The 23646-nt window shown below is 43.6% G+C and overlaps 3 protein-coding genes across 3 annotated transcripts; 2 read left to right on the top strand and 1 right to left on the bottom strand.

Moving 5' to 3' along the window:
- LOC8068272 (NADP-dependent D-sorbitol-6-phosphate dehydrogenase) lies at positions 7232 to 12180 on the top strand. The gene is made up of 6 exons (XM_002453183.2): positions 7232 to 7512; positions 9475 to 9569; positions 9999 to 10116; positions 10190 to 10322; positions 11373 to 11592; positions 11738 to 12180. The coding sequence occupies exons 1-6, from the start codon at positions 7353 to 7355 to the stop codon at positions 11966 to 11968; spliced, it is 957 nt and encodes a 318-aa protein (XP_002453228.1). The 5' UTR covers positions 7232 to 7352; the 3' UTR covers positions 11969 to 12180.
- LOC8055047 lies at positions 14893 to 18136 on the top strand. The gene is made up of 5 exons (XM_002453182.2): positions 14893 to 16558; positions 16654 to 16804; positions 16919 to 17066; positions 17144 to 17389; positions 17686 to 18136. The coding sequence occupies exons 1-5, from the start codon at positions 14947 to 14949 to the stop codon at positions 17947 to 17949; spliced, it is 2421 nt and encodes an 806-aa protein (XP_002453227.1). The 5' UTR covers positions 14893 to 14946; the 3' UTR covers positions 17950 to 18136.
- On the bottom strand, positions 18765 to 23051 carry LOC8055046 (peroxisome biogenesis protein 16). The gene is made up of 8 exons (XM_002451383.2): positions 22732 to 23051; positions 22248 to 22305; positions 20693 to 20906; positions 20276 to 20601; positions 19549 to 19814; positions 19378 to 19445; positions 19233 to 19294; positions 18765 to 19145 (listed from the first exon to the last, which is right to left on the bottom strand). The coding sequence occupies exons 1-8, from the start codon at positions 22798 to 22800 to the stop codon at positions 19084 to 19086; spliced, it is 1125 nt and encodes a 374-aa protein (XP_002451428.1). The 5' UTR covers positions 22801 to 23051; the 3' UTR covers positions 18765 to 19083.

Here is a 23646-nt window from a genome sequence, read left to right as displayed (position 1 = left end):
CTCGATATGCACGTATTTGGAGCTAGCTAGCTAGGAGTGGATGCATGCTGTCAGGGTGTTAATCAGGTGGAATATATATAGGCCGGCCAGTGGAGCAATAGTGTGACGACTACACGCAAGCAGACGACAGGTATGGTAGTTGTTCGTTGGAAGCAACTGAAAAGGTGGCGTCTGTTGCGGAGCAGTTGAGTGCATGCCGATCGAGTGGTCAAACACTGCTGTGTAACTGTGAGTGAGAGCAGCTGCAGCTGCAGGCCGGGTCACGGGCCGACCGTCCGGCGGCGACTTGCGGCGGAGGCAGGCAGTCCGGGACTCCGGGCTTGTAGCCATGCATGCATATATGGACCACCACCACGACTCGTGAAGGGTGAACCCGAAACGAGTTTCGAGATGAGCTCACAAGAGGCTAGCTAAGATGTATATATACTGCCTTACTTGTTTTTGTTTTTTTATTTGTGGAGTGTACGTATAGCATCTGCATTTAGTTAGAGCAACTAATAAGCTCGTGGTGATCGAGTTTATCATTCAAAACTACTTCCTTTGTCTAGTGCGTTTTAAAAATTTTTAAAATAAATTAAGAGAGAATATAAAAGACACATGTACCCTTATTTTATTTCTTAATTAAATATTATCATCAACGTGGTTAATAATGATTGGTTGATAAATATAAAGTAATTGAGAATATTTTTTAGTGTTACAATTCACTATATTACAGGACAAAAGGAGTAACTAGAGGTATCTTTTAGAGAACCCCTACATCATCTTTGTTTGTTAAAATATACTAGTTATTAGACATACTATTGCTTATTTCATCTTGGATTGCTCCTATATCTTTATCATTTCAAGCAACTAAGCTAGATATGAATTTGCCATTCGAAGCTCTGAGTTTGTTACGATTTGACTATGAGTTTGCTATTCTAAGCTAAGGCCTAAGGATTTGCATTAAGAGCAACTAAGATAGTGATGAGTTTGTCATTCAAAGCTAGAGGTTTCTCCAATAGAAGCCCGACAATAGTATTTGTTAAAATTCAGTTAGACGTATTGCTTAATTCTTTCATCTTTACCATTTCAAGCGTCTAAACAAGCAGTGGTAAATTTGCCCTTTGAGATAATAAAGTTTTCTTAGAGAAACCTTTAGGGAACAGAGGTAAAGCAAATTTTAACCGAAGAGGTTGTGCTTGCCCTATGGATCGATATAAAGATTCTTGTGGTGGGAGTGTGTATATGATAAAATTTTGATCATAATCAACTGTTTTTCATTTTGGTGTAGGTGTGTGCCTGCACCCACTACCATGTATATAGCTTCACCCCTAATCCCTATGATAAGTTTGTTACGATAATAGCCCACGCTCTCCACGTTCTCCAGAGTACGTCATTGGTGGTGGCATATGTTAGCAAGTAGTGCTTGCACTCGCTTCAGCCAATAGGCAGAGTTGGTAGCTAAATCATATTGTGTTTGTTAAATGTTGTAACTCTACTCTCTCCCCTTTGTCAAGTTGCGCCAAGCCAAACTTTGGGGTCCTTTACCCACCACCCTCTCCAGACCCGTCTGGAATCTGTGGTATATATTCAGGTGGGGACTATTCGTCCCCCTCCCCTCCATCCTGGTGTTGCACTAAAAAAACACCCACCTCCATTCTTGTGATATAGGATGAGAGATTGACAAACATCAATTGGGCATCAGCTGACACCGGTGCAAGAACATGCACATCGCTCCCTATTTTGTTGTCATTGCTAGATGTTAGCTTGGCTTGCTACAATGTGATGAGCGAAGCCGTAATCCTCTATCTTCGCTTGGCATCACTTGACGCACGTGTTGTGGAGCGCCTAAGCTAGGTATAAGTTTGTCATTCAATGCTAGGGGTTCCTTTCGGATAGCCCATACGGTTCATCTCAATTCGTTGAGTACCAGCCGGAATATCAAATCCAGAAAAAGAAGAGACGTTACATGCATATTTCGTGTGTAAGCCTTACTTCATTCGCTGACATTTGTCTGGTTGTCCTTTCTTCCGGACTGGCACTGCCTTGTCATTCTTCTTCTTCTAAAGTATTATTACTTCCTAGTTCCTCCGTCTTAATTAGAGTGAAACTAGCTACTCAATCCTAAAAGGGCACCATTTTAAAATTAAACAAATTTATAGAATGTAATACCAAATGAGTGTCATTAGAGTCACGCTGAAAAGGGTTCTCATAGTATATCTATTAAAAACCTTGATTTGCGGTGGCTAGACAAACCCCTCCTGATATTTCGGCTTAAGAAAAAAAATTTCTCACGTTGATGGAGAAAACTTCTGAACCTCTACCTCATCTTTATATAGCGGCATCGTAGCTCTGTGAGTTAAGCTGATCATAGACATGTTCTTTGGTTTTGAGGTAGACGAGTGAGTTCCCCCGTCACTGCGGCCAAAGCCACAAAGAGTGAGTCCCTCGGGACTCAAGGAAAGGTACTAAGCCTGCAATGAATAGTATATCTATTACCCCATATAACGACACAATCTTTAAAGCTTAACTTTGACTTCTTATTTTATAAAAATATTTATCAAAAAATAAAAATATATATTTTTTATGAAAGTATTTTTCAAGACAAAGCTATTCATATGGTTTTTATATTTCTAAACTCAACAACCTAAAAATTATTCATGATTTATATTCTCAATATTTAACCCAAATCCTATTCAAAACGACTTTCTTTACGGTTACGGGAGTATATACTCCCTGTGTCCCTAAATACTGTCATTTCTAGAAGAAAATATTGTCCACAAATACTGCTATTTCTACTAGCATACTCGGTCCACTATTTCTCCTCGGAACTTTTGTGGTCCACGTGCATTTACCGCGCTTGGGAGCAGTAGTATTTTGGCGCCAGGGAGTAGTACTTTGGCGCATGGTAATTGTTTGAGTTTGTTTAGTTGGCATTAAATGCAGCTCGTTGGAACCAGAAAACCATGGCTTAACATGCATGATTAAATGGTGGAGCCCAAATTAATTGAGGGTAGAATAATCTTTTGTTTGCCACACTAATCTGTCTGAAATCGGTTAGAAATAGTAGTATTTGGGGACGGAGGGAGTATATTAGAATTGATCAAACTTTAAATAGTTTGACTATTAGATTAGATATCTAAAATCGTCTTGAGGGGCAAGTACCGCACTGTTACCGTCGAAGAATGGACTGTAGAGTCCAAATTGATTGATACTAACATGTACAAGTTACATTTGCGTCGCACGCATACGTATTACAACGCGGGTCCGAGTCAGAGGCCGGTAATCCGGCGCACGCAGTTATTACCGGCCGGCCGCCGGCGCGAATCCAGCTCCAGCCTCGCCCCGCGTCCGGCGGTCAGGCACGGAATTACCGGTGCCTGCCGGCCAGCCGGTTACACACATCCACCAACAAGCAAGCAAAGGATCGATGGCCCGGACGGGCAGAGGCCTCAGCATTTTTGTAGCTCACCCATATAATGGTTAGCTCATCACTATTAATACATGGCCTACTTGTCTGTGTCACAGATTTTTTTTGGTTTTTGTGTCTGGGCCGGGTGTAAGCTTGCAGTCCGCTTTTACTCTCTTTCCTCTTCTCTCTCCTCCACATCAGCATTTAGCTGGCTTACAGCCTGCTATAATACTTGCTCTTAATTCATTTATTTTCGGCTGTCTTAGCTTAATTTACTTGAGATTAATTAGCTAGTCGTCGTTAATCGCGGCGGCTTGCATTGCTTCCCGGACCAACTCACGGGCGGGCGCGCGGGATCCGAGGCGGCCGTCGTGGAGCTGGAGCAGGCAGCCATGGAGATTCAGGGCTCACGGGAGTGCCCGCGCCGCCGCGCGCGCGTGAGTTACCCGTGACCACAAGGGAGAAGAGAGCGAGAGCGAGTCGAGATCACGGGAGGGCCTGAAACACCAATTCAATTGCAGCCCACAACTCTTTTTTTTTCTTTGTTTCCAAGGAATTGTAGCCCACGACTTGCGAGGCCCCATTACCGCAGCCCAAAGAAATTCACGGTGGTGATCTATGTAGGTCTCCTAGGGGTTTTTTTTTTATCCTTTGGTTTCCTTCCTACGTCGTCTTTGGTTGTAGTCAGATTCGTATCAATCTACATATATTGAAAATTTAGGGTAGATTAGAGTGAAATTTAAACTAGATTCCATCACAATCTACCCCAACACAAATCCGACAACATCCAAACGAGGTCTTACTATTTTCCACATCTTCTCCTACTAATATAACAACGTGTGTTTGATTCGAGGATAAAATCAGAATTATCCTAAATCTAGGTGATTTTTTTAAGAAAAATGAATAAAGTATATTCCAGACTCTAAGGAGTTTTGCACATAACCATCCTGCCATCTGGTGTTTTTCCAAAGATGTCACGTGTCATCCATCGAGAGTAGAAGTCTATGGGAGAGAATTGGACCCCAGGTCCATACAGTTTTATTTCCGAGGAGGATAGACTTCTAGCACACTAGAGAAGACGGAACAGTGTTGCCTACTCAAAATATGGAAGTTTAGAAGTTAGTTCGACAACTCAAAAAAATGCAGCATGTTATGCTCTTCAAATGTCGGACTTGCACATTCTTACTCAAAACGATTATATAGTCCTTTTCGTTACTAGAATAACATAAAGACACAAAAGTTCTCCACTTAAATATTATATTTAAAAAATGCGGGTTGGTTAGGATAGTTTATTTCTATGTTTTTTAGTTCTAGTTTGAAATCTCTATGATGGAGCAGACTCTATCTAAATTAAACAGACTCTCAAAGCATACTCAACTTTACACTCTGCTTGGGTATGTTTGGCAGTTTTTTTTTCAGCTTTGGTGTTTTACTGGCTTTATGGACTCTCAGTTCATTTATAAAAGAGAAAGAAAAAAATGTCTTGTTCATTTGGCTGATAAGCCGTGTGAAAGGTTCAAATGGCTAGAGGGGGGGTGAATAGCCTATTTAAAAATCTACAAACTTTACTAAACAAGTGAGTTAGTAAAATAAGTGGCGAAGCTATTCTAGCACTAGCACAACTAAGCTATGCAAGCCACCTATACAAGTCTAGCAAGAAGGCTAAACACTAAAACACAACAACTAGAGAAGGCTACACAACAACTCTATACTAACAAGAACTAAGCTACACAAGCTAAACTAACAGGTAGGCAAGTATGTAAAGAGAGGAGAGTGATTGTTATACCGACGTTGTAGAGAAGAGATATATCCAATCAATCACGTACACAATCACAAGAGAGACCTCGGCAAGAGATGACACAAGATTTTTTACCGAGGTTCACTTGCTTCCCGGCAAGCTACTCCTCGTTGTGGCGATACACCCACTAGATGGATCACGAGCTAATTGGCAATCCAAAGCCAAACCCTCAGCGGGTGCCGCACATCCACTCACAAGATGGGGATCCTCCAAGCCACGAGCAATCCACTAGAGTAGCCAATTGCAATCTCCCGCGGGGAAGGCTCAAGAACCCCTCACAAATCACTTGGTGAGGCTCGAAACAATCTCCAATCACGAGCTCAACACCACCGCTGCTCCAAGCCGTCTAGGGCGTCGGAAAACACCCAAGAGTAACAAGAAATCCGCAGCAAACTCAAGAATCAAGTGCCACTAAATGCAACTCTCAAAGCAATGCACTTGAATCTCACTCAATCTCACTAGGATGAGCAATCAAGCAAGGAGATGAGTGGAGGGAGTGTTCTCTAGCTCAATGTATGCCTCAAGTAATCAAATGTGCAAGAGAGAACCTCCCAAAGCCGGCCACCAACTATTTATAATCCCCTCAAAGAACTAGCCGTTGGCTACTTTCATTGGGCTGAAATCGGGGGCACCGGACGCTACCAAGTGAGCACCGGACGCTCGACCCCCTGCATCCGGTGCACTGGGGTTGGCCACGTATCCTTCCCCGATTTCGCATGTCAGTTTCTAACGGCTATCTGCAACACACCGAACGCTCTGCAAGTCCACACCGGACGCGTCCGGTGCACACCGGACTCATGCGCAGAGAGTTCTGCAAACCTGCAGGGTCACCGGACGCTAGGCACCGGTAGCGTCCGGTGCTCACCGGACTCATACCCAGAGAGGTTTGCAAAACACCCTCACACCGGACGCTAACCACCGGACTCTGAGGCCAGCGTCCGGTGCCTCCACACTCAGCGTCCGGTGAGTGTTTCTCAGTGAGAAAACACTCCCGCGACTTCTACAAATTTCCCATCGGCGCAATGGAAAATATGCACTTAATTTTCTCAAAAGCGCCGAATCCCGCCTCGCAAGCTCGACGGGAGGGAGAGAGGAACCCACACCCCTCTCAACCTTAGGAACTCCACCTCCTTTGAAAATGTGCTAACACCAACAAGTGTCCACCACCAAAGTGCATGTGTGTTAGCTTTTCACAAATATTTACCCAAAGGAGTTAAGTTAGCACTTTACTAGATCCTAATGCATATGCTCAAGATGTAGACCTAGTAGCACTTGATTCGAGAGATGACCGTGATTTTCCCTCTTGATAGTCGGCTATTTATCCTAAACCCGGTCAATCACTTCTCTACTCATCTTAGACCGGCAAAAGTAAAACCCTATGTTTATACCTTTGCCTTGATAACTTTGCTCCTCGTCTATCACCATGATCTTTACTTCATGCTTCATCCCTTTGTGATCATGTGGCCATCTCTCCATGTCTCCATGCCCCTTCATCACATGTGTTGCCATGCCTAACTCAATCACTTGAACACAAGGCATTAACAACTTGGTGTCATTAATTACCAAAATCAAACTTGGGCTTTCACCGTGGCAGAAAGTACTATTAGCTAATTTGTTCTAAGAGGAAAAACACTGCTGATGAATGGCTGGCTGATTCGGCTAACAAACTCAAGCGAACAGTTCTTACTCCAATGCAAAATATTTCCTAAAAAACAAGAGCTGTTTTGAAAGAGAAAAAAAAGACCTTCCAAACAGGATCTTTTACTTTTGAAGAAATCAAAATTCTCTACCCCTTCCAACTCCTATCATAGATTCATAGGCACTACACGACACCCTTCAAGTGTTAAAACCGAATGGAGATAGTAATATTTTTATTAACGGAACATCCTGTCGCCGGCCCAATTAAACTACTTTTGATCTTGCAGGCTGCACAGCCTCCAACCGGCCTGGGCCGGCCCACTGTAAATGGCTCAGAATACGCCACGTCAGCCGGGGAGTATCCAAGCATTAAAAAAGTCAAACAAGGAATAAAAACCACACACAAAAACCCAAAGAGAAAAGAGTCCCACTGCCACTTCCAAGTTCCAACGAGCGAGGCGAAGCTGCCGGGCCAATCCAGCGTCTGCGCGCGGAGCCGGAGGTGAGGGGAGGGCCGAGGGCGCCATGGCGGCGGCGGCGGCGGCGAAGGACGCGGCGGTGACGCTGAGCAGCGGGTACCGGATGCCGGCGGTGGGGCTGGGCGTGTGGCGGATGGACAAGCCGGACGTCCGCGGCCTCATCCACGCCGCGCTCCGACTCGGCTACCGCCACCTCGACTGCGCCGGTAAGCGAAATCCGAAATCCACCGGAACCCGACCGCCCAAACCACCGCGAGTAGCCGGCCCTGTCCGTGCTGGCATCAGCGTACGGATCGGATGAATAGTTGGGTCGAGGTCGAGGTCGAGCCGTCGAGGTCCGCCGTAGCAGTTCGCGTTTGTCAGTCCACTTGGGCGCTCTTGTCCTCGCAAGTGGCGAATCCTTGTCTCGGGCTGCCAATGATGCAGGCGTGCTTAACAGTGCCCTAACATTGCTGATGGTGATGAGATCGATGAGCGGGATTTCTTTGGCGATGTTCGTCTGCTGTACTGTACCGATCCAAACCACTGACTGTTTGTGTTTGTGTGTCGAGCGCTCTTCGTTTTTCATTTTTTTTTCTTTTTGACAAGTTAGACACTACACTCGTATGTGCTTAATTAAGACAGCACGCTTCCATGTCGTACATTTCATGACTCCTTTGCTAATTATAATGCTAACTATCAACGGTGCAGGAATGATGTTTCTTTGGCGATCTTTGTTTGTTGTACTGTAACTGTAACGATCGAATCATTGAGTGCTTCTTTCATTGCCACATGAGTGTGTTTGTGTGTCCATCAGACGGTCACTGTTTGGTTGGGTGTGTCTACCGTGGTCTCCAGCTGATTTCATAAATGAATTTGATTACAAATACTCGCAGATTTGTACTTTTAGTTGTCTGAGAGACTGACTGACATTATGGATGGTTCAGGCGTGGTTATACAGTGTGCTGTGTTGCCGATTAGATGAGCATGGTTTCTTTGCCATTCTTGGTCTGTTGTTGTACCGATCAAATTGATGGATGTTTCTTTCGGTGCCTCATGAGTGTTTGTGTGTCCATCAATCCTCTTTTGTCTAGACAAACACTAGGTTTGTGTGCTTGTCTGAATGTCCCAATCAAATTGAATGTTTCTTTCAGTGCCACATGAGTGTCTGTGTGTCAACTAGACAATCATTGTTCCGTTTGTCTTGATAAACACTTGATTCATAGTACGAATGATACATGCATGCTAAGACACCGCACTGTGCTGTCCACGACTAAGATTTATTTGCCACTCTTGCTCTGTCGTGCACTTGTGCTGTACCGATCGAATTGTCGAATGTTTCTTTCGATGCCTTGTGATTGTTCGTGTGTCCATCACTCTTTGTTTGTCTAGACAAAAACTAGGTTTGTGTGCTTGTCTGAGTGGTACTAGTTGTTGGAATATTGAATTGCCCACCTCTCCCCATCAGCTTAAGCTTTTGGGTTGAATTGGTCGGTGCATGCAACTCAATATGGTACCAAAGCCGGATGTCTCGAGTTCGAATCCTGGTTAGCGCAATTAAATAAAATAATTGCTGCTCGCTCCTATTCCACGTCTGAGGCCTGAGGGAGCCTCCACGTGAGGGGGAGTGTTGGAATATAAGTGAATTGCCCACAAGCTTTTGGGTTGAACTGGTCGGTGCATGCAACTCAATACTAGTATGCTTAGATAGTGTGCACTGTAATGTATGTGACTGAAATTTCTTTGGCAGTCATGGAATATCCAAATATGAATAGAAGTTATAGTGTTCTAATATTTGCTAATAGATTTCTTTAGCTATCTGGTACTATCAATGGCACAGGCATGCTTGGACAGTGCGCTCTGCTGTGGATTAGTGAGAATGTGAGATTTCTTTTGCGATCCTGATCTGTTGTACTGTAACAATCAAATTATTGAATGTTTCTTTCAGTGCCACATGAGTTTCTGTGTGTCAATTAGACAATCGCTGTTCTGTTTGTCTTGATAAACACTTGATTCATAGTACGAATGATACAGACATGCTTAGACACCGCACTGTGCTGTCCATGACTAAGATTTCTTTGTCAATCATGAAGTATGCTAATATGGTCCCAACTACTAGTGTCAGCACAGGAGTTTTCCTTTTCTACTTGGTGATTTACTGTCTGCATGTTTGGTAACTTGCTCTGCAGCTGACTACCAAAATGAAGCAGAAGTTGGTGATGCACTCGCAGAGGCATTTCAGACTGGACTTGTCAAGAGGGAGGATCTGTTCATCACAACCAAGGTAATGTGAATTACAGAACGCGCTACCTTCTGTATTGTGGAAAACTGCCCTTTCCAAATGTTTGTGGCCATTAAAATTATGCCCATGAATTGGTTTAAAAGCAGCAGTTGGTTTCCCATCCGTATCAGCAGCTACTGAAAATGAGTCGATCATACTTAGTTCCAATCGTTACCCTGCATTTTAGCATATTTGGAATTGTTGTGGCCAGCATGTGGTATGATCAGAACTCTGATATCACTCAACGAAACTAAAGTTGTCTTGTCTTAAACTGGAACACCTGATTTTGACTCAACCAAGATGTCCCTCGATTTTTTAATTAGGCAATGTTTCTGAGTTTCCATTCTACTACACCACTACAGTTTTTTTTGTGACCCATTCTGCTCCATAATCTTCATGTAGTTGAAAGTTTGGCATCTGTTCTCATTGCAGCTTTGGAACTCAGATCACGGCCATGTGCTTGAAGCCTGCAAGGATAGCTTGAAGAAGCTACAGCTAGATTATCTCGATCTCTATCTTATTCACTTCCCAGTAGCTACCAGGCATACAGGTAATTTCCTTGCCATTTGCATAATATTTAGAAAGATTCAGTGGGTACCTCATAGAAATGTGTATTTCTGCAGGAGTTGGCACAACTTCTAGCGCTCTCGGTGATGATGGCGTACTAGACATTGATACCACTATCTCATTGGAAACAACATGGCATGCAATGGAAGAACTTGTTTCCATGGGACTAGTGCGCAGCATCGGAATCAGGTAAACCGAACCAGCAATTTTCTCTGTTGTGTTGGCACCTGTTTGACATTTGAGATATTTAGTCTTGGCAAGCTTCCCTTTTTATTATGATTCATTACATTGACAGAGTAGTAGATAAATGTGATCTTGCTGTAGTCATAGTTTTGCAGATACAGAAACATTTAGTTCATATATTCCCTTAAGCTTTACAGCACAAAGTATAGAATGGTTTTGTTCTTCCAGATCTCTTCAGGCCTTGTTTAGATGCACCCAAAAACCCAAAACTTTACAAGATTCCCCATCACATCGAATCTTGTGACACATGCATGAAGCATTAAATATAGATAAAAATAAAAACTAATTACACAGTTTGTCTGTAAATCGCGAGACGAATCTTTTAAGCCTAGTTACTCCATGATTGGACAATGTTTGTCAAATAAAAACGAAAGTGCTACAGTGTCAAAATTCAAAAAGTTTTTGCATCTAAACAAGCCCTCAGTTTCATTGCATATGGTTGCGTGCAAATTCATTCCTTACTCCTGTCACCCTCCACTTTATCTTCATTCCTTTTCTTGTGAAAAGTGCATGCTTACTTGTCTTGTAGTTTTTCTTGGTCCATGCTTAATCAGAATCATGAACGTATTAATCATGTTAAGCTAAAGTTTAGGTTGTTGCCTGCATAAAAATTTTTAGTTTCTATTAATATTTGCTTATGTTCTTTCATTGATCCCCAGCTCTTTCTTTGGGAAAATGGGAGCTCTGTTAGAGTGTTGGATCTTGTTTGTCTGTCTTCAAGGACCTGTAAAAATGGGTGTCGGCTATGCAATCCAATATCATGTTTGTTGTTTTGCGCTAATCCCTTGTTTCCAGACACCGAGTGGTCTTTGTCAGTCCTCCTGTACTAGGAATATTGCTGGTCTTGAAAGGGTAGTTTAGTTTTGAAATAGCCTGAATTGGAGTATAATAAATCTTGCACTAAAATTTTCTTGCTGCGACTTTTTCCGTGCTTGGAGATTTAATTTTCATGCTGGAGGAAGCCACACAATAATAATAGAGTTATTACTGGTGCAGCAACTACGACATCTTCCTCACTAGAGACTGCTTGGCCTATGCCAAGATAAAGCCTGCAGTGAACCAAATCGAGGTGCACCCCTACTTCCAGCGCGATTCTCTTGTCAAGTTCTGCCAGAAGCATGGGATCTGCGTCACCGCGCATACCCCCTTGGGTGGCTCCACTGCCAACACCGAGTGGTTCGGGTCGGTCTCGTGCCTTGACGACCCTGTCATCAAGGTAGTTGCCATTTCAAACCTCCATTACATCGTCATCCTTGTTTAACAAATACTAGTACATTTTATTTGGTTACCCTGCAATGTCATCTATTCTGGTGCCAATGTGATCTGCTAACTTTGCATTGTGGCTACACTACAATTTGCAGAGCTTGGCTGAGAAGTACGGCAAGACACCAGCACAGCTTGTCCTCCGGTGGGGTCTGCAGCGGAACACGGTGGTGATCCCCAAGACCTCCAAGTTGGAGAGGCTGCAGGAGAACTTTGAGGTCTTCGATTTCGACATCTCCGGCGAGGACATGGAGAAGATGAAGGCCGTCGACAGGAAGTACCGGACTAACCAGCCTGCCAAATTCTGGGGCATCGACCTGTTTGCTTAGCTTATTTCAGCTGCATGCATCTCAGTCTCAGCCTCCCATATGTGTGGTACGGTGTGTGGACATTATTCCTGAACCATTGCTCCATCTGTTGCTCCCAGGGCCCAGATAGCATCAATAATAAGGATTTCGATCCTCATCTTCCATCACGTGTGTGTGTGACTGTGTGGTTGATGTTGGCGTTTTGTCATAACCACATGTTCCTTTCTCTTTCAGCTCTGCTTCATCACCACGTAGACTACGCAGCGTTTGCCGACGATTATCCACAGTTTTTCTTACATTCCGTGCATATATTTACTGGTAGGTTTAACAAATTACTAACAACATTTTTTTTTAAATCTTTCGGGAATTGTGTAGTTTTGTTTCTAGGTTAAGGAGTAGAGCTAAGTGTAGTCTTGCCTTGTTGCTGTAGTTAGTGTTTAGTCTTTTGTACTAGACTTGTGTAGGTGGCTTGCTTAGTTTAGTTGAGCTAGTGCTAGAATAGCTTTGTCTTTTGTTTTACTAACAGACTTGTTGAGTTAAGTTTGTAGAAATTTAAATAGGCTATTCATCCCCTTCTCTAACCTTACACCGGGCCCCAACATCCTTCGTGGACGACGTTGCTCAGCTTGCTTCAACGGCATCTCCTTGGGCTCGGCAAACATGGCGGTCTCGCCGGACTTGCTGCTCTCCTCCGGACCCTCATAGCCACCGTTGCGGCCCAACTCCTTGGAATCGTTGGATCTTGGCCGGCAGGCGCGGCGCTTGGCGGCCATGGAGGCCCAACTGATGGCGGAGGGAAGGGACTTGGGATTTTTTTTGGTTGGGGGTGGGATGGTGAGGCATGAAGTTGGGAGGTAGAGTGAGGTGTTCGAAGTGGAGGCCGCAGGCGCCAGCTCGGGTGGCGGTGTGAGATGGGGTCGGGTGGATGAACGGAACCCTAAGAAAGCAGGCTACCAAAATTTGTCATGTCAAAAGATTTGGCAAGCAATGGTTTTATCTAATAATTGATGAGATCTCATAATTGATTGACAACCAAAACTTGTTAACTTTTCACATTTGGCTTGCCAACTTTTTGAAATTCTTTTGCCTAACTTTTGGTTTGCTAAATCCGTAGTATGGTAAATTTTGGTAGCCAATCAATTAGACCCCATATTATACCAGAATACACAGCGTAGTCGTATACATGTGCAGCCGGATCCAAGTCGTCTTCATACATATTCCTATAACACTCATGTGGAAAATAAAGAATTGTATAATGATAAGCTTCAAAATAGACGAATAATAATGATATTTCTCCAAACTTCAAAATTATATGATATGAATCAAAAAAAACCTAAAATATTCCATTAGAGTAGGTGAACCTGAGTTTGCTCTCACCCTGCACCATAGCATTCTTTGAGCATGTTTAGCATGGCTCTAGCTCGAAAAAAACTAGCTCCGAAGCATGTGCGCACTCCACGATGGAGCTAGGCTCTCACCAAACTATTTGGTAGAGCTCCAGTTCTAAAATAGACTTATTTGTAATTTTAAAACCATAATCAAAGATAAAAATGAAAAAAAAACATATTCTTCCTCCTTATGCAGCCATGGTGGACATCCCATGCACCACCCGGAGTCGGGACTACCGGCTGCAAGACCATGAACGCGCGGGGGCACAAACCAATACCCGATGAATTCATCCTGTTGCAGCAATGAGAGAGAAAAGAAGAAATCAAACCGGTACCTATGTAACGAGTGGCTTGGTGGATGGTTTTCATCAACGCCAAGGAATTAATATTTTGAGAGCACTTCTTGAGGGTGCTCTTAGATTTTATGGATTCGACAGCTAGATTAGATTTTTGACAGATCTAGAGTTCGCAGAGTTTGGACATTTGAATGAAAAAAAATTGACAGTGAAGCTATTTTTTAAATCTAGATCTGCATGGAACTTTACCAAGGCCTTGTTTAGTTCCAAAAATTTTTGCAAAACAGGCACTGTAGCACTTTCGTTTGTATTTGACAAATATTGTCCAATCATGGACTAACTAGGCTCAAAAGATTCGTCTCGTCAATTCCGACCAAACTATGCAATTAGTTTTTATTTTCGTCTATATTTAATACTCCATGCATGCGTCTAAAGATTCGATGTGACGGGGAATCTAAAAAATTTTGCAAAAATTTTTGAGAACTAAACAAGGCCCAAATATCCTAAATTATTTTCAATTATAAAGCATAGCAGAGATCCAGATGTGCAAGCACACCGTAAATGAACAAAATAAATTTGGTGATCACCGGCTCGACTTGCTCTGGATCTAGAAATTTCTTTTAGGTGTGGAATGACTTAGAGTAGAAGAAAGATAGAAAAATGATCTTAGTGTTTTTTTCGAAAACCTAAAATGATCTTAGTGTCACTTAGAGGCATAGTTTCCACGTCCTAAGCATGCATTTTCGAGACGAGAAAGCTGATAAATCTTAAGATTAACAAAGTTTATCTTATTATTGACATACACCTCATTTATTATCACTAAAAAATTACTCTATACATTGACTCAGACCTTGTTTAGTTCTTCGTTCATTTTTTTATTTACTATATTAAATATTTGGACAGATGCATGGAGTATTAAATATAGATAAAAAATAATCCATTATTAGACACTAATTGCAAATAAAACAAAAATACTACAACAGCTAAATCTAAAAAAAATTTACGAACTAAATAAGGCCTCACTATAAAACATATTTGTATTTTTTTTACTTAGTATCATAGATTTCAATATCTTTTTCATAGATCTAGTTAAAATTAGACAAGTTTGGTTTAGAACAAAACTGAAACGAGTTATAATTTGTAACAAGGAAGACATTTCTGAACGCAGTTGCAAATTCATTGAAATTTTAAAAATTCAAACTTATCCTTTCAAAGTGGACACGAATACGGTCTCGTCGTCTTCGCAAAAAAAAAAAAAAAGAATACGGTCTCGTCGGAGTCTTCTTCACACAAGTCTCAAGTCCCCACCCCAGCAATGACGACAGCTCCGCCGCGACCGGGACCGGCCGCGGCGGCGGCGGTTCACCTCGCCGACCACCTCGAGTCCGCGGCTTTCGCGCCACCCCCTCCCCCTCCGCCGCCGCCCTCCCCCACCACAATCCTCACCGCGTGGTCGCGCCTCCGGGACCCTTCCACCTCCCCCGCCGACGCCCTCGCCGCGCTACAGACGCTCCACCACCACCGCCGCGCTCTCCGCCTCTCCCCCGCGCACGCCTCGCTCCTGCTCCCGCTTCTCCCGCTACACCCCCGCCTCGTCGCCCCGCTGCTCGCCGCGGCCCCGCACCTCGTCCCCGCCTCCGTCCCGGCCTCCCTCCCCTTCGCACCTCGCCTCCTCCTCCTCGGCGCCCGTGCCTCCGCCAAGGATCTCCTCGGCCATGCCAGCTTCGGGAAACCCGCTTCTACCGCGAAGAATCCCGGCAGCGGTGAGTCTACCAGTGGTTATGACGATGACCCTGTTGTGGCTGTGAGCCGCATCCTTGAAGATGTGGAGCGGGGCGATCAGAGCATCGATGATCTCGACCACCTCGCGCTTACAGGTGTTGGTTACGCGCTGGCGCCTGCTGATGAGGTCCAGTTCAGAAGGATTCTTGTGTGCTTGCTTCGGATTTGTGGGAGGACTGGGAATCTGGCTACTGGTGTTCGGGTGCTTAAGCTGATGGAGTGGCTGGTAATGGGGTTCGTTGAGTCGAGGAAGATGCGGAAGGTTCAGGTGCTCTTTGAGCTGATTTCACCAGAGAAGTGTGAGGCTGAGGGTTATGTGCTGTTTCCAGTGGTGATGGCGGCCTGCGGTGGATTACGGGCATTGAGGGTTGCTTCGGCAAGATACCGGCTGGACTTTGATCCACAGCTGAAGCAAGCGCCTGAGTGGACAATTCAGTTTGCATCTGAGCAGGCTGTTTCAGAAGGGAGGCCTGCCGATGATCAGCATATCCTTGTTCAGTGTGTTGCATTGGGACTGACACGGTGTGGACAGGTTGCGTTTCATGAGTCTGTGTTACAGTGTGTCTGTACGGGATTGCTGAAGGAGCTCCTCCCGCTTCCTGATTTGCTCAGGATGTCAGTTGAAAATGCAGAAGGGAATTCAGCGGAGTTTGTCAAGGCTCAGGTCAATCAACACCTTGATAGTGTTCTTTTCAAAGAGGCAGGCCCGGTGACTGGGGTTCTATGCAACCAGTATTCATATGCCAATGACAAGGCTAAAAGTTTCGCTGAAACTTGTGTGTGGGAGTATGCACAGGAGATTTATTGTCATCTTCGTGCAGCAGTGTTGCTGCACCGGGGAAAGCAGGATGACTTGATTACTGTGATTGACAAGATTGCTGAGGCCTCATTTCTTATGGTTGTAGTCTTTGCAGCCGAGGTCACTAAACACAGGCTAAATGCTAAGTCCTCTGAGGGCTTCCAACCAGAGGTTGCTGCTAGAATCTTGGTGGCGTTCTCTTGTGTGGAACATCTAAGACGACTGCGTCTTCCTGAGTACACTGAGGCAGTCCGGAGTGCTGTACTTGCCATTCAAGAGGATGCAGCTGCTGCTGCTTTGTTCATCCAGTCAATGCCCTCGTATACTGACTTGACAAGTAAACCAGGTTATTTCAATGACACTTCTCTTGCTGCTATGTTGCGGTTGCTACTAGGATGTGCTAGCAATTGTTGGTTAAGATTCATGTTTGGTGTGTTACAGATTTACCAACCTTGGCTGGAACAAAGTATATCTGGCACAGAGATGAGGTTCAGACATCACGCATACTATTTTACTTGCGGGTTGTGCCAACTTGTGTTGGCCTCATTCCAGTTCATATGATTCAGGATAAAGTGGCTTCAATCATGTTCTTGTATCCTTTTTTTTGCATCCCATTCTATTGTTTTGTCTTCTTATTTATTATTTTTTAATCTGTATATCAAGACTTTCAGTATTAACAAATGATGTGACCCTTAGCATGAAAAAGATATCTACAGCATTCAAATGAGAAAGTTACAAGTGCTTCACACTCTGTGATGGCATCGTTCTCATCATCTGGCAGTGATACTGATCAGGATGCCCGAGCAGCTTTGAAAGAGCAACTTACCTTTTACTACATCAAGAGATCTTTGGAGGTAGTTTATTTGGCATCTTTTTCGTTATCTAATTTTCAACTGGAAGATGACTCATTTCTGACTTTCTTCATTAATAGGCTTATCCTGGGGTAACACCATTTGATGGATTAGCATCAGGAGTTGCAGCACTTGTTCGACATCTTCCGGCAGGCAGCGCTGCCATTCTTTTTTGTATTCATAGCCTTGTTGTCAAGGCTAAAGATCTCTGTGAGGTTGCAAAGGCTCAGAACAAATCCTTGTGGAGATCATGGGAAGAGAGCACAGATCCATGTAAGAAAATGTTGGATCTGTTGCTGAGACTGATCTTCCTTGTGGATATTCAGGTTAGAATATGGTCACCTTCTTTCCCTCTCATGTAGCTCTAGTTCTATAGCAACAGTAGCTAGCTCAATCGTTGCATTGGGGGTATCTTTATCAGTTTGCAGAATGTTAGAAACATAAAAGTGACTTTTCTCTAACAATAGTTCATACTAAAGTAGCTAAGAGAAGTGTCAAATATTTCTCATGTGCTGGCTGAATGTTGGTAAAGATGGAGCCTAACTTTGACTTGTTTTCCGATGACTCTTGAAAGCCAAGATGTTCAATGTTCTGTAGTAACAGGATTTTCTTCGCTTTGCAGTCATTCCCCTACCTGCTGAAGGAGCTGGCAGAATTCGTGACCCTGCTACCAAAGGAAGGCCAGGATGCACTGCTCGATGACATGCATGCCCATGTCGCTGAGTCTGACGATGTCACTCGGAAGCCAGTACTTGTTTCGTGGCTGCAGTCCCTCTCCTACCTAAGCTCGCAGTCGAGCCGTGAATCTCACAGCAAGGCCATGAGTGCTGCTGCATCCGTAGCAAGCGATGAACTGACCCTGAACAGAGCCATGGCACGCTTGTGATACCAATGCTTGTAAAACTAGCAGTACATAATACGGAAAACGGATGCGTGTTGCAAGTGCATAAGTGAGTAGAATAGGTGCATGTTGCAAGGATTGATATTTCAACCAAAGACAATATGCTCAAAAGGAAATGGAAGGGAGATCCCTCTGTATTATTTCTGTGATCAGGAGGAAAGTTCTTGTCATCTCTTGTTCTTTTGCCCTGTAGGTATTTGGTCCATTATTGCTTTCAGCCTTGGGGCATCTGACAGATGAAACAGGCTTGGGCTTGGACTAAGAAACGGTTCACCAAAAGCTCCCAAAATTCCATGTGTTTGGCATTGCAACAGTTTGCTGGGGAATATGGAGATGAAGAAATAAAGTTTGCTTCGAAAAATAAAATGATTAAACATCCTGCTGAAGTGTTGCACTGTTGTATTACGCATGTGCTTTTATGTGATACTGGACAGGGTTATACCAGGAGGTGGATAGAGAGATGTTAATTGAAGGTATGGACACAGAAGGTGCAGCTGAAGGAGGCACCAAAGGAAGAAAAAAATGTTGCAAGGATTGTTGACCCTTCGCTTTGCACACTGCCAAATTGCGGTTGCATTTGGGGTAAAATGCAAAGTTTTTCAATGAGCATTAAAACATACATTGTGTTCTCCGGTATTTATAATGCTCATTTGGATCGGTATTGATCTACCTAATCCCATTTTAACAATAAGCAATACTGATAGACTTTCAAGATCCTGATCAGATTCAGGCACAGATCAGTGTTACCATTACTTACCTCTAAGCTTACTGGCATCCAAATTTCGCTGTTAAAGAACAAATTTATTGTAGACATATTATTTTCCAACAAGGTAATAAGTCATTCATGATAAATGGTAAATATGTCAATTCTTAGCGTTAAACCAGTATTTACTATATACTTAGATTCTGAATTCTCTCATCTGCCGTGATACACGAAGTGGCTGCAGCTTCGCATCCACAAGACAAGGATGCCACATTTGGCAAAGAAACGGCAGTACATGTTTCAGGTTTGGGCACAAGTTCTCAGCCATTCAAACAAAACCCATCAACCAACTCGCACAAAGTACAGGTCCTCCCGGGCAGATCGAGAGGCAAGCAGCAAGCTCGGACTTGCCATCTCTATGAACCTGATGTGTATGTATATCTTGTCTGAACCCCCTCCAGTAGCTCTATAAGTTTCCCTGCGATGAATCAAGCAACAAGAAGCTTATTGCAATGTGCTTTCACAGAACACAAATACATCGAAGGCATAAACAAGGTGTGCATACCTGTAAGGAAGCCAATCAATGGCACCGGATTCAGGACCTGTTCAGCCTTTTGGAGATGACGTCTGTCAGGACACAATGCAGGCATGAGCATACAAGGTTCAATTTCAATCGAGCAATGATCATCTTAGGGCAGGGTGTTCATTACTTGGTGTAACTGGCAAAGAAAGGGTCTCGCATCAAATAAAGGGCCCACATCATCTTTCGCCTTTTCAACTGAGATGGAATCGAACCAAGGAGTAGTTAGTTCAGCAACAGTGAGGATAAAATGAAACAAAATTGAAGTATTTAACTAGTTAGAGGACTGAAATCAACTTGCCTCATCCCTCTCAGCAGAACTTAGATGATGCACTTTCCCTAATCTGTGATTCAGATCGGTCGCATGGGAATGGATGCCTAGACTTGTGAGTTCCACAGCTAGTGACACTAACCATGGGGTCCATGATTTGATTCCAAACTTTCTGATCAGAAGTACATATACAAGTGGCCTGAATATGTGAACAACCTCCCCTAAAACAAATAAGCGCCCAGTACCACCTTTAGCCGACCAAATACTTGCCAAAGTTGGCTTCTCGACCACCATCACTGCACAGCGCAGAAGGTTTAACTCGCTATAAGAAAAGAAAACCCATAGACCCAGAAGCATCAAGTAGAAATATCAAGATAATTGTATAGATGGAAGTCAATTATTGGCCCATGAGCTTGAACTATCACGAGGGTCCGATTTTGGCCCCAAACTCAAATATCAGACAGTTTTGGCCCTTCAACTATTCAAACCATTTGTTTTTGGCCCTTCAGCTGTTTCGAAACTGGTTTTTGCTGGCGTCGTGATGGTTTCACCATGAGAGCAGTACGTCTGAATACCACAAGGATGGTTTCACCATTAAATTCGGCTCTCTTATTTTTTTCCTCCATCCAGCAAAAAACAGCTTCAAAACAGCTGAGAGGCCAAGTTGTGTGGTATTTTGAGTTTGGGGAACAAAATCAGACTGTCATGATAGTTAGAGGCCAAAAATGGAACTTCTTTGTAGTTTAAACTTTATTACCAGTTGGCTCAGGAGTAGGTTGGAGCCTCTGCATCCACATAGGATCAGACATCATCTTTGCATTCTCACCAAATTTGTTCAAAGCAGCTACTGCTCTTTTCTCAAGACTCTTAGATACAAATCCATTTTTTCCATCCAGACCCTTGGTCATACCTTTGTGACCATTTCCGGAATGTCTATCCATTGGATAGATGGCTGGAACTCCATTACCATTTACTCCATAATTATTTTCAAGAACAGTCACCTCTTCTTCATTTGCCACCTCCCCTCCTTGTAAGAGCATCTTGTATCCACTCTCCCGAAAAGCAGCTAACCTGACACCTGCTCTGAAATATTGCATAATTGTTATCATTTTGTCTGACTCTGAACAACGACAGTAGATATGCAACTAACCAAACAAAAAAGTAACTGTCTTACTTCACTGCTTCCGTAACAGCAAGAAAGCTCCACTTGCGATCATCGCCAACAAAGTGCTGGGCAGCAACCTCAACAACTGCCTCCACATCCTTTAGTACAGAGACAACAAGACCCCATGGGATAGATTGCTCCTTGGAGGCAAATGAGTGATTCTCAGTGGGCGCATCAATTATGTGCTGATTGACAGAACTCACAACACCCAGTAGTGCATATACTGTTCAGATAGTGAAGTGTGTGTTAATGTGAAGAAATCAAGCATATACCACCCAAAATAGACTTCTCTCAATCAAAACTGTAAACAATGTCTTGATTCTTGAAAACATATCAGTATGCATATGTTACGAACTGAACAAAACATTGATTTGTTGCATAGGGAATTGAGTCACCTAGACAAGATTATAGTAAATTCAAGAGCTAAGATCTACAATATCTTATCTCGGATCAGTACCAGAATAGTTGGGCAAACAGTATGCAATTATATATTTTTAGTAATAGCAAAGAATTTGATTCCCTGAGACATAATACCTTGAAGCAAAACATACATGCTCAATGCAGAAATATTAAACATTAAGGCTTAGTCAGACTGGTCAGTGAAATATATTCCAATGGTCTCTTACATCGAATAGCACAAAATGAGCATACAACAATAGTGATTCTTTTTAGGTAACAATGGAAGATGCCAGGACAAAAATGCGAACACAAATTCTGAAATAAGTTTAATCACACTAGTGCTAAGGCCATCCTAGGCAGCTGTATAAGATTAAATGGGTTCCATAGAAATAAATGGCCTGATAGTAGCAAATAACATTCATTTCCTTTATGAGATAACTCACATAGTGAGCACACTGGACTTCGGGTACCTAGGTGATATTAGAGCAATATCAAACAGGAAAAGATGGTTTGCAGTTTGCACTTGGGTGGTAGTGTAACAAACAGATTATTTTGGCACAACGATATTGATGACATTCTGGTGTCAAGCACAAAAGATCATTTATCACTCCATGAATGCAGACATGAGATCGCAGAAACCTAGGAAAGCAGTTATAGTAACGGTAACACCCAAATAGGAAACACGATCCAATATGACAGTTGTCAATTTTTTTGTCGCCATATGTTGTCTATATAACATCACTTATTAATAATTATGGAAGAAAAGGGGGGCTTTGACACGTGGAATCACATGCGACAAGCACTCGTCAACTTTACCCGCCCTAATTTGAAATCTGGGCATCCATATATCTTAACAGTCACTACGTAATAAAGCATATCACAAGATATGCCACCTATTGCCTCTTAAATCATAACTATTTCAGTATGTTCTACTTCTAGCAGCTCAATATATTTGCAGCATAAAAGTTGCAGCTCCTATTTTCCAAATCATACAAGTTCACACTTAAAGGATTGCATTAACAAAGATAAGGCACTGGTACAGCTCAAATTCCAAATCTATGAGACACTAAACATATATACATGACCAGCAATATATTCAGATATCAAAAACCACACAGTGGAACTAAATGGTACTCCCAACAGAAGGAAGGATCATTGAGATCACCTGCTTCCGGCGCGATCTCGGAGTTGGCGAAGCGCTCGGGGAGTATCCATGTCAACCCCTGAAAAGAGTTGGAGCAAGCATAAGCAAAGTGGCAACTCACTCCTCCTAGGCCTCATATTCATATCGATTAGCTAAAGCAGCTGCGATAAGAATCTGCAACCCCAAAACAAGCACCAGCAACGTAGAGCAGAACCTAGAGAAATTTGCGGAGACGCGAAACCAGTACTCATCCGTGGTGAGGAACAGGGCATGGAGTCGCGAGGAAGAGCGGAATCACATGAATTCGCGCAGGCCCCAACCGAGTAACCACGAGACTGCGCGATTCAAGTTCAACAAACCCGAAGCGAGGCACGCATCCCTATTAGCAAGCGCATGCATCATCCCCGGAATCGACGAGATACGCTACGCGCGGACTAAGCTTTACAGGACCAACGGAGAGCAGAAAATGATTATAACCGAGCGGGAAGCGGGATCGAGGGATTACGTTGGCGAGGGACTCGAGGGAGCGGACGAGGTCCCTGTTCCTGCGCACCCAGAGCTTGTACGCCTCCATGGCGGCTGGCAGCGGCGTCGGCGGCGTTCGGGCGCCACCACCGCCGCCTCCTCGGCTCCTCTCCGCACGAGAAGCTCCGGAAGAGGAAGGGAGCTGGCGGAGGAGGTGACGATGATGCCCCTGCGATCGGAGTCGGGGGCGAGTGGAATCGCGGCGAGGCGGCCGCGGAGGAGGTGGGGGCGGCGGTCCGGATGGGAAGGGAGGATTGGCTCTCTCCGTCTCTCTCTCTCTCTCTCTCTCTCTCTCTCTGCTCTCGTAAAGACGCGACCTGTGACGGCGTCAGCCTGGTAACTCGTTAGACTCTGACTGGTGGGGCCGCCTGCGCAGCGGATTCGATTTGAAGCTCCTTTTTCTTCTTTTGCTTTTTGCCGGAGTTGATTTCGATTATTCATTCATGTTGACGTTGTTTCTCCCGTAAGAATGAATTAAATCATCTGAAATTTCTGTACAATTATCATTGTCAGTTGTCACAAACAAAGTGCCAATCAAGCATGCATAGAGCATCAAATCTTTGAATACATGCAATTTGTTTTGGAAGACAAATTGATCGACCCTGTGTTTGGCACACATATGTTCAAAGATTTGATGTAAAAATTTCAGAAAACGTGGGGCAGAATTGCAAAAGAACGCCATGCTGCGTCGCTCTCAGTGCTTTTACTTGGGCCTTGTTTATTTCACTCCAAAAACTAAAAGGTTTTCAAGTTTCACCGTCACATCGAATCTTCTGGCATATGCATGAAGCATTAAATATAGACGAAAATAAAAACTAATTACACAGTTTACTTGTAAATCGCGAGACGAATTTTTTGACTCTAGTTAGTTTATAATTAGATAATATTTGCCACA

This window comes from Sorghum bicolor, chromosome 4 (genome assembly GCF_000003195.3).
Source record: "Sorghum bicolor cultivar BTx623 chromosome 4, Sorghum_bicolor_NCBIv3, whole genome shotgun sequence".
NCBI lineage: Eukaryota > Viridiplantae > Streptophyta > Magnoliopsida > Poales > Poaceae > Sorghum > Sorghum bicolor.
Note: the sequence above shows the minus strand (reverse complement) of the source record. Positions and strands in the feature narration are given on the sequence as shown.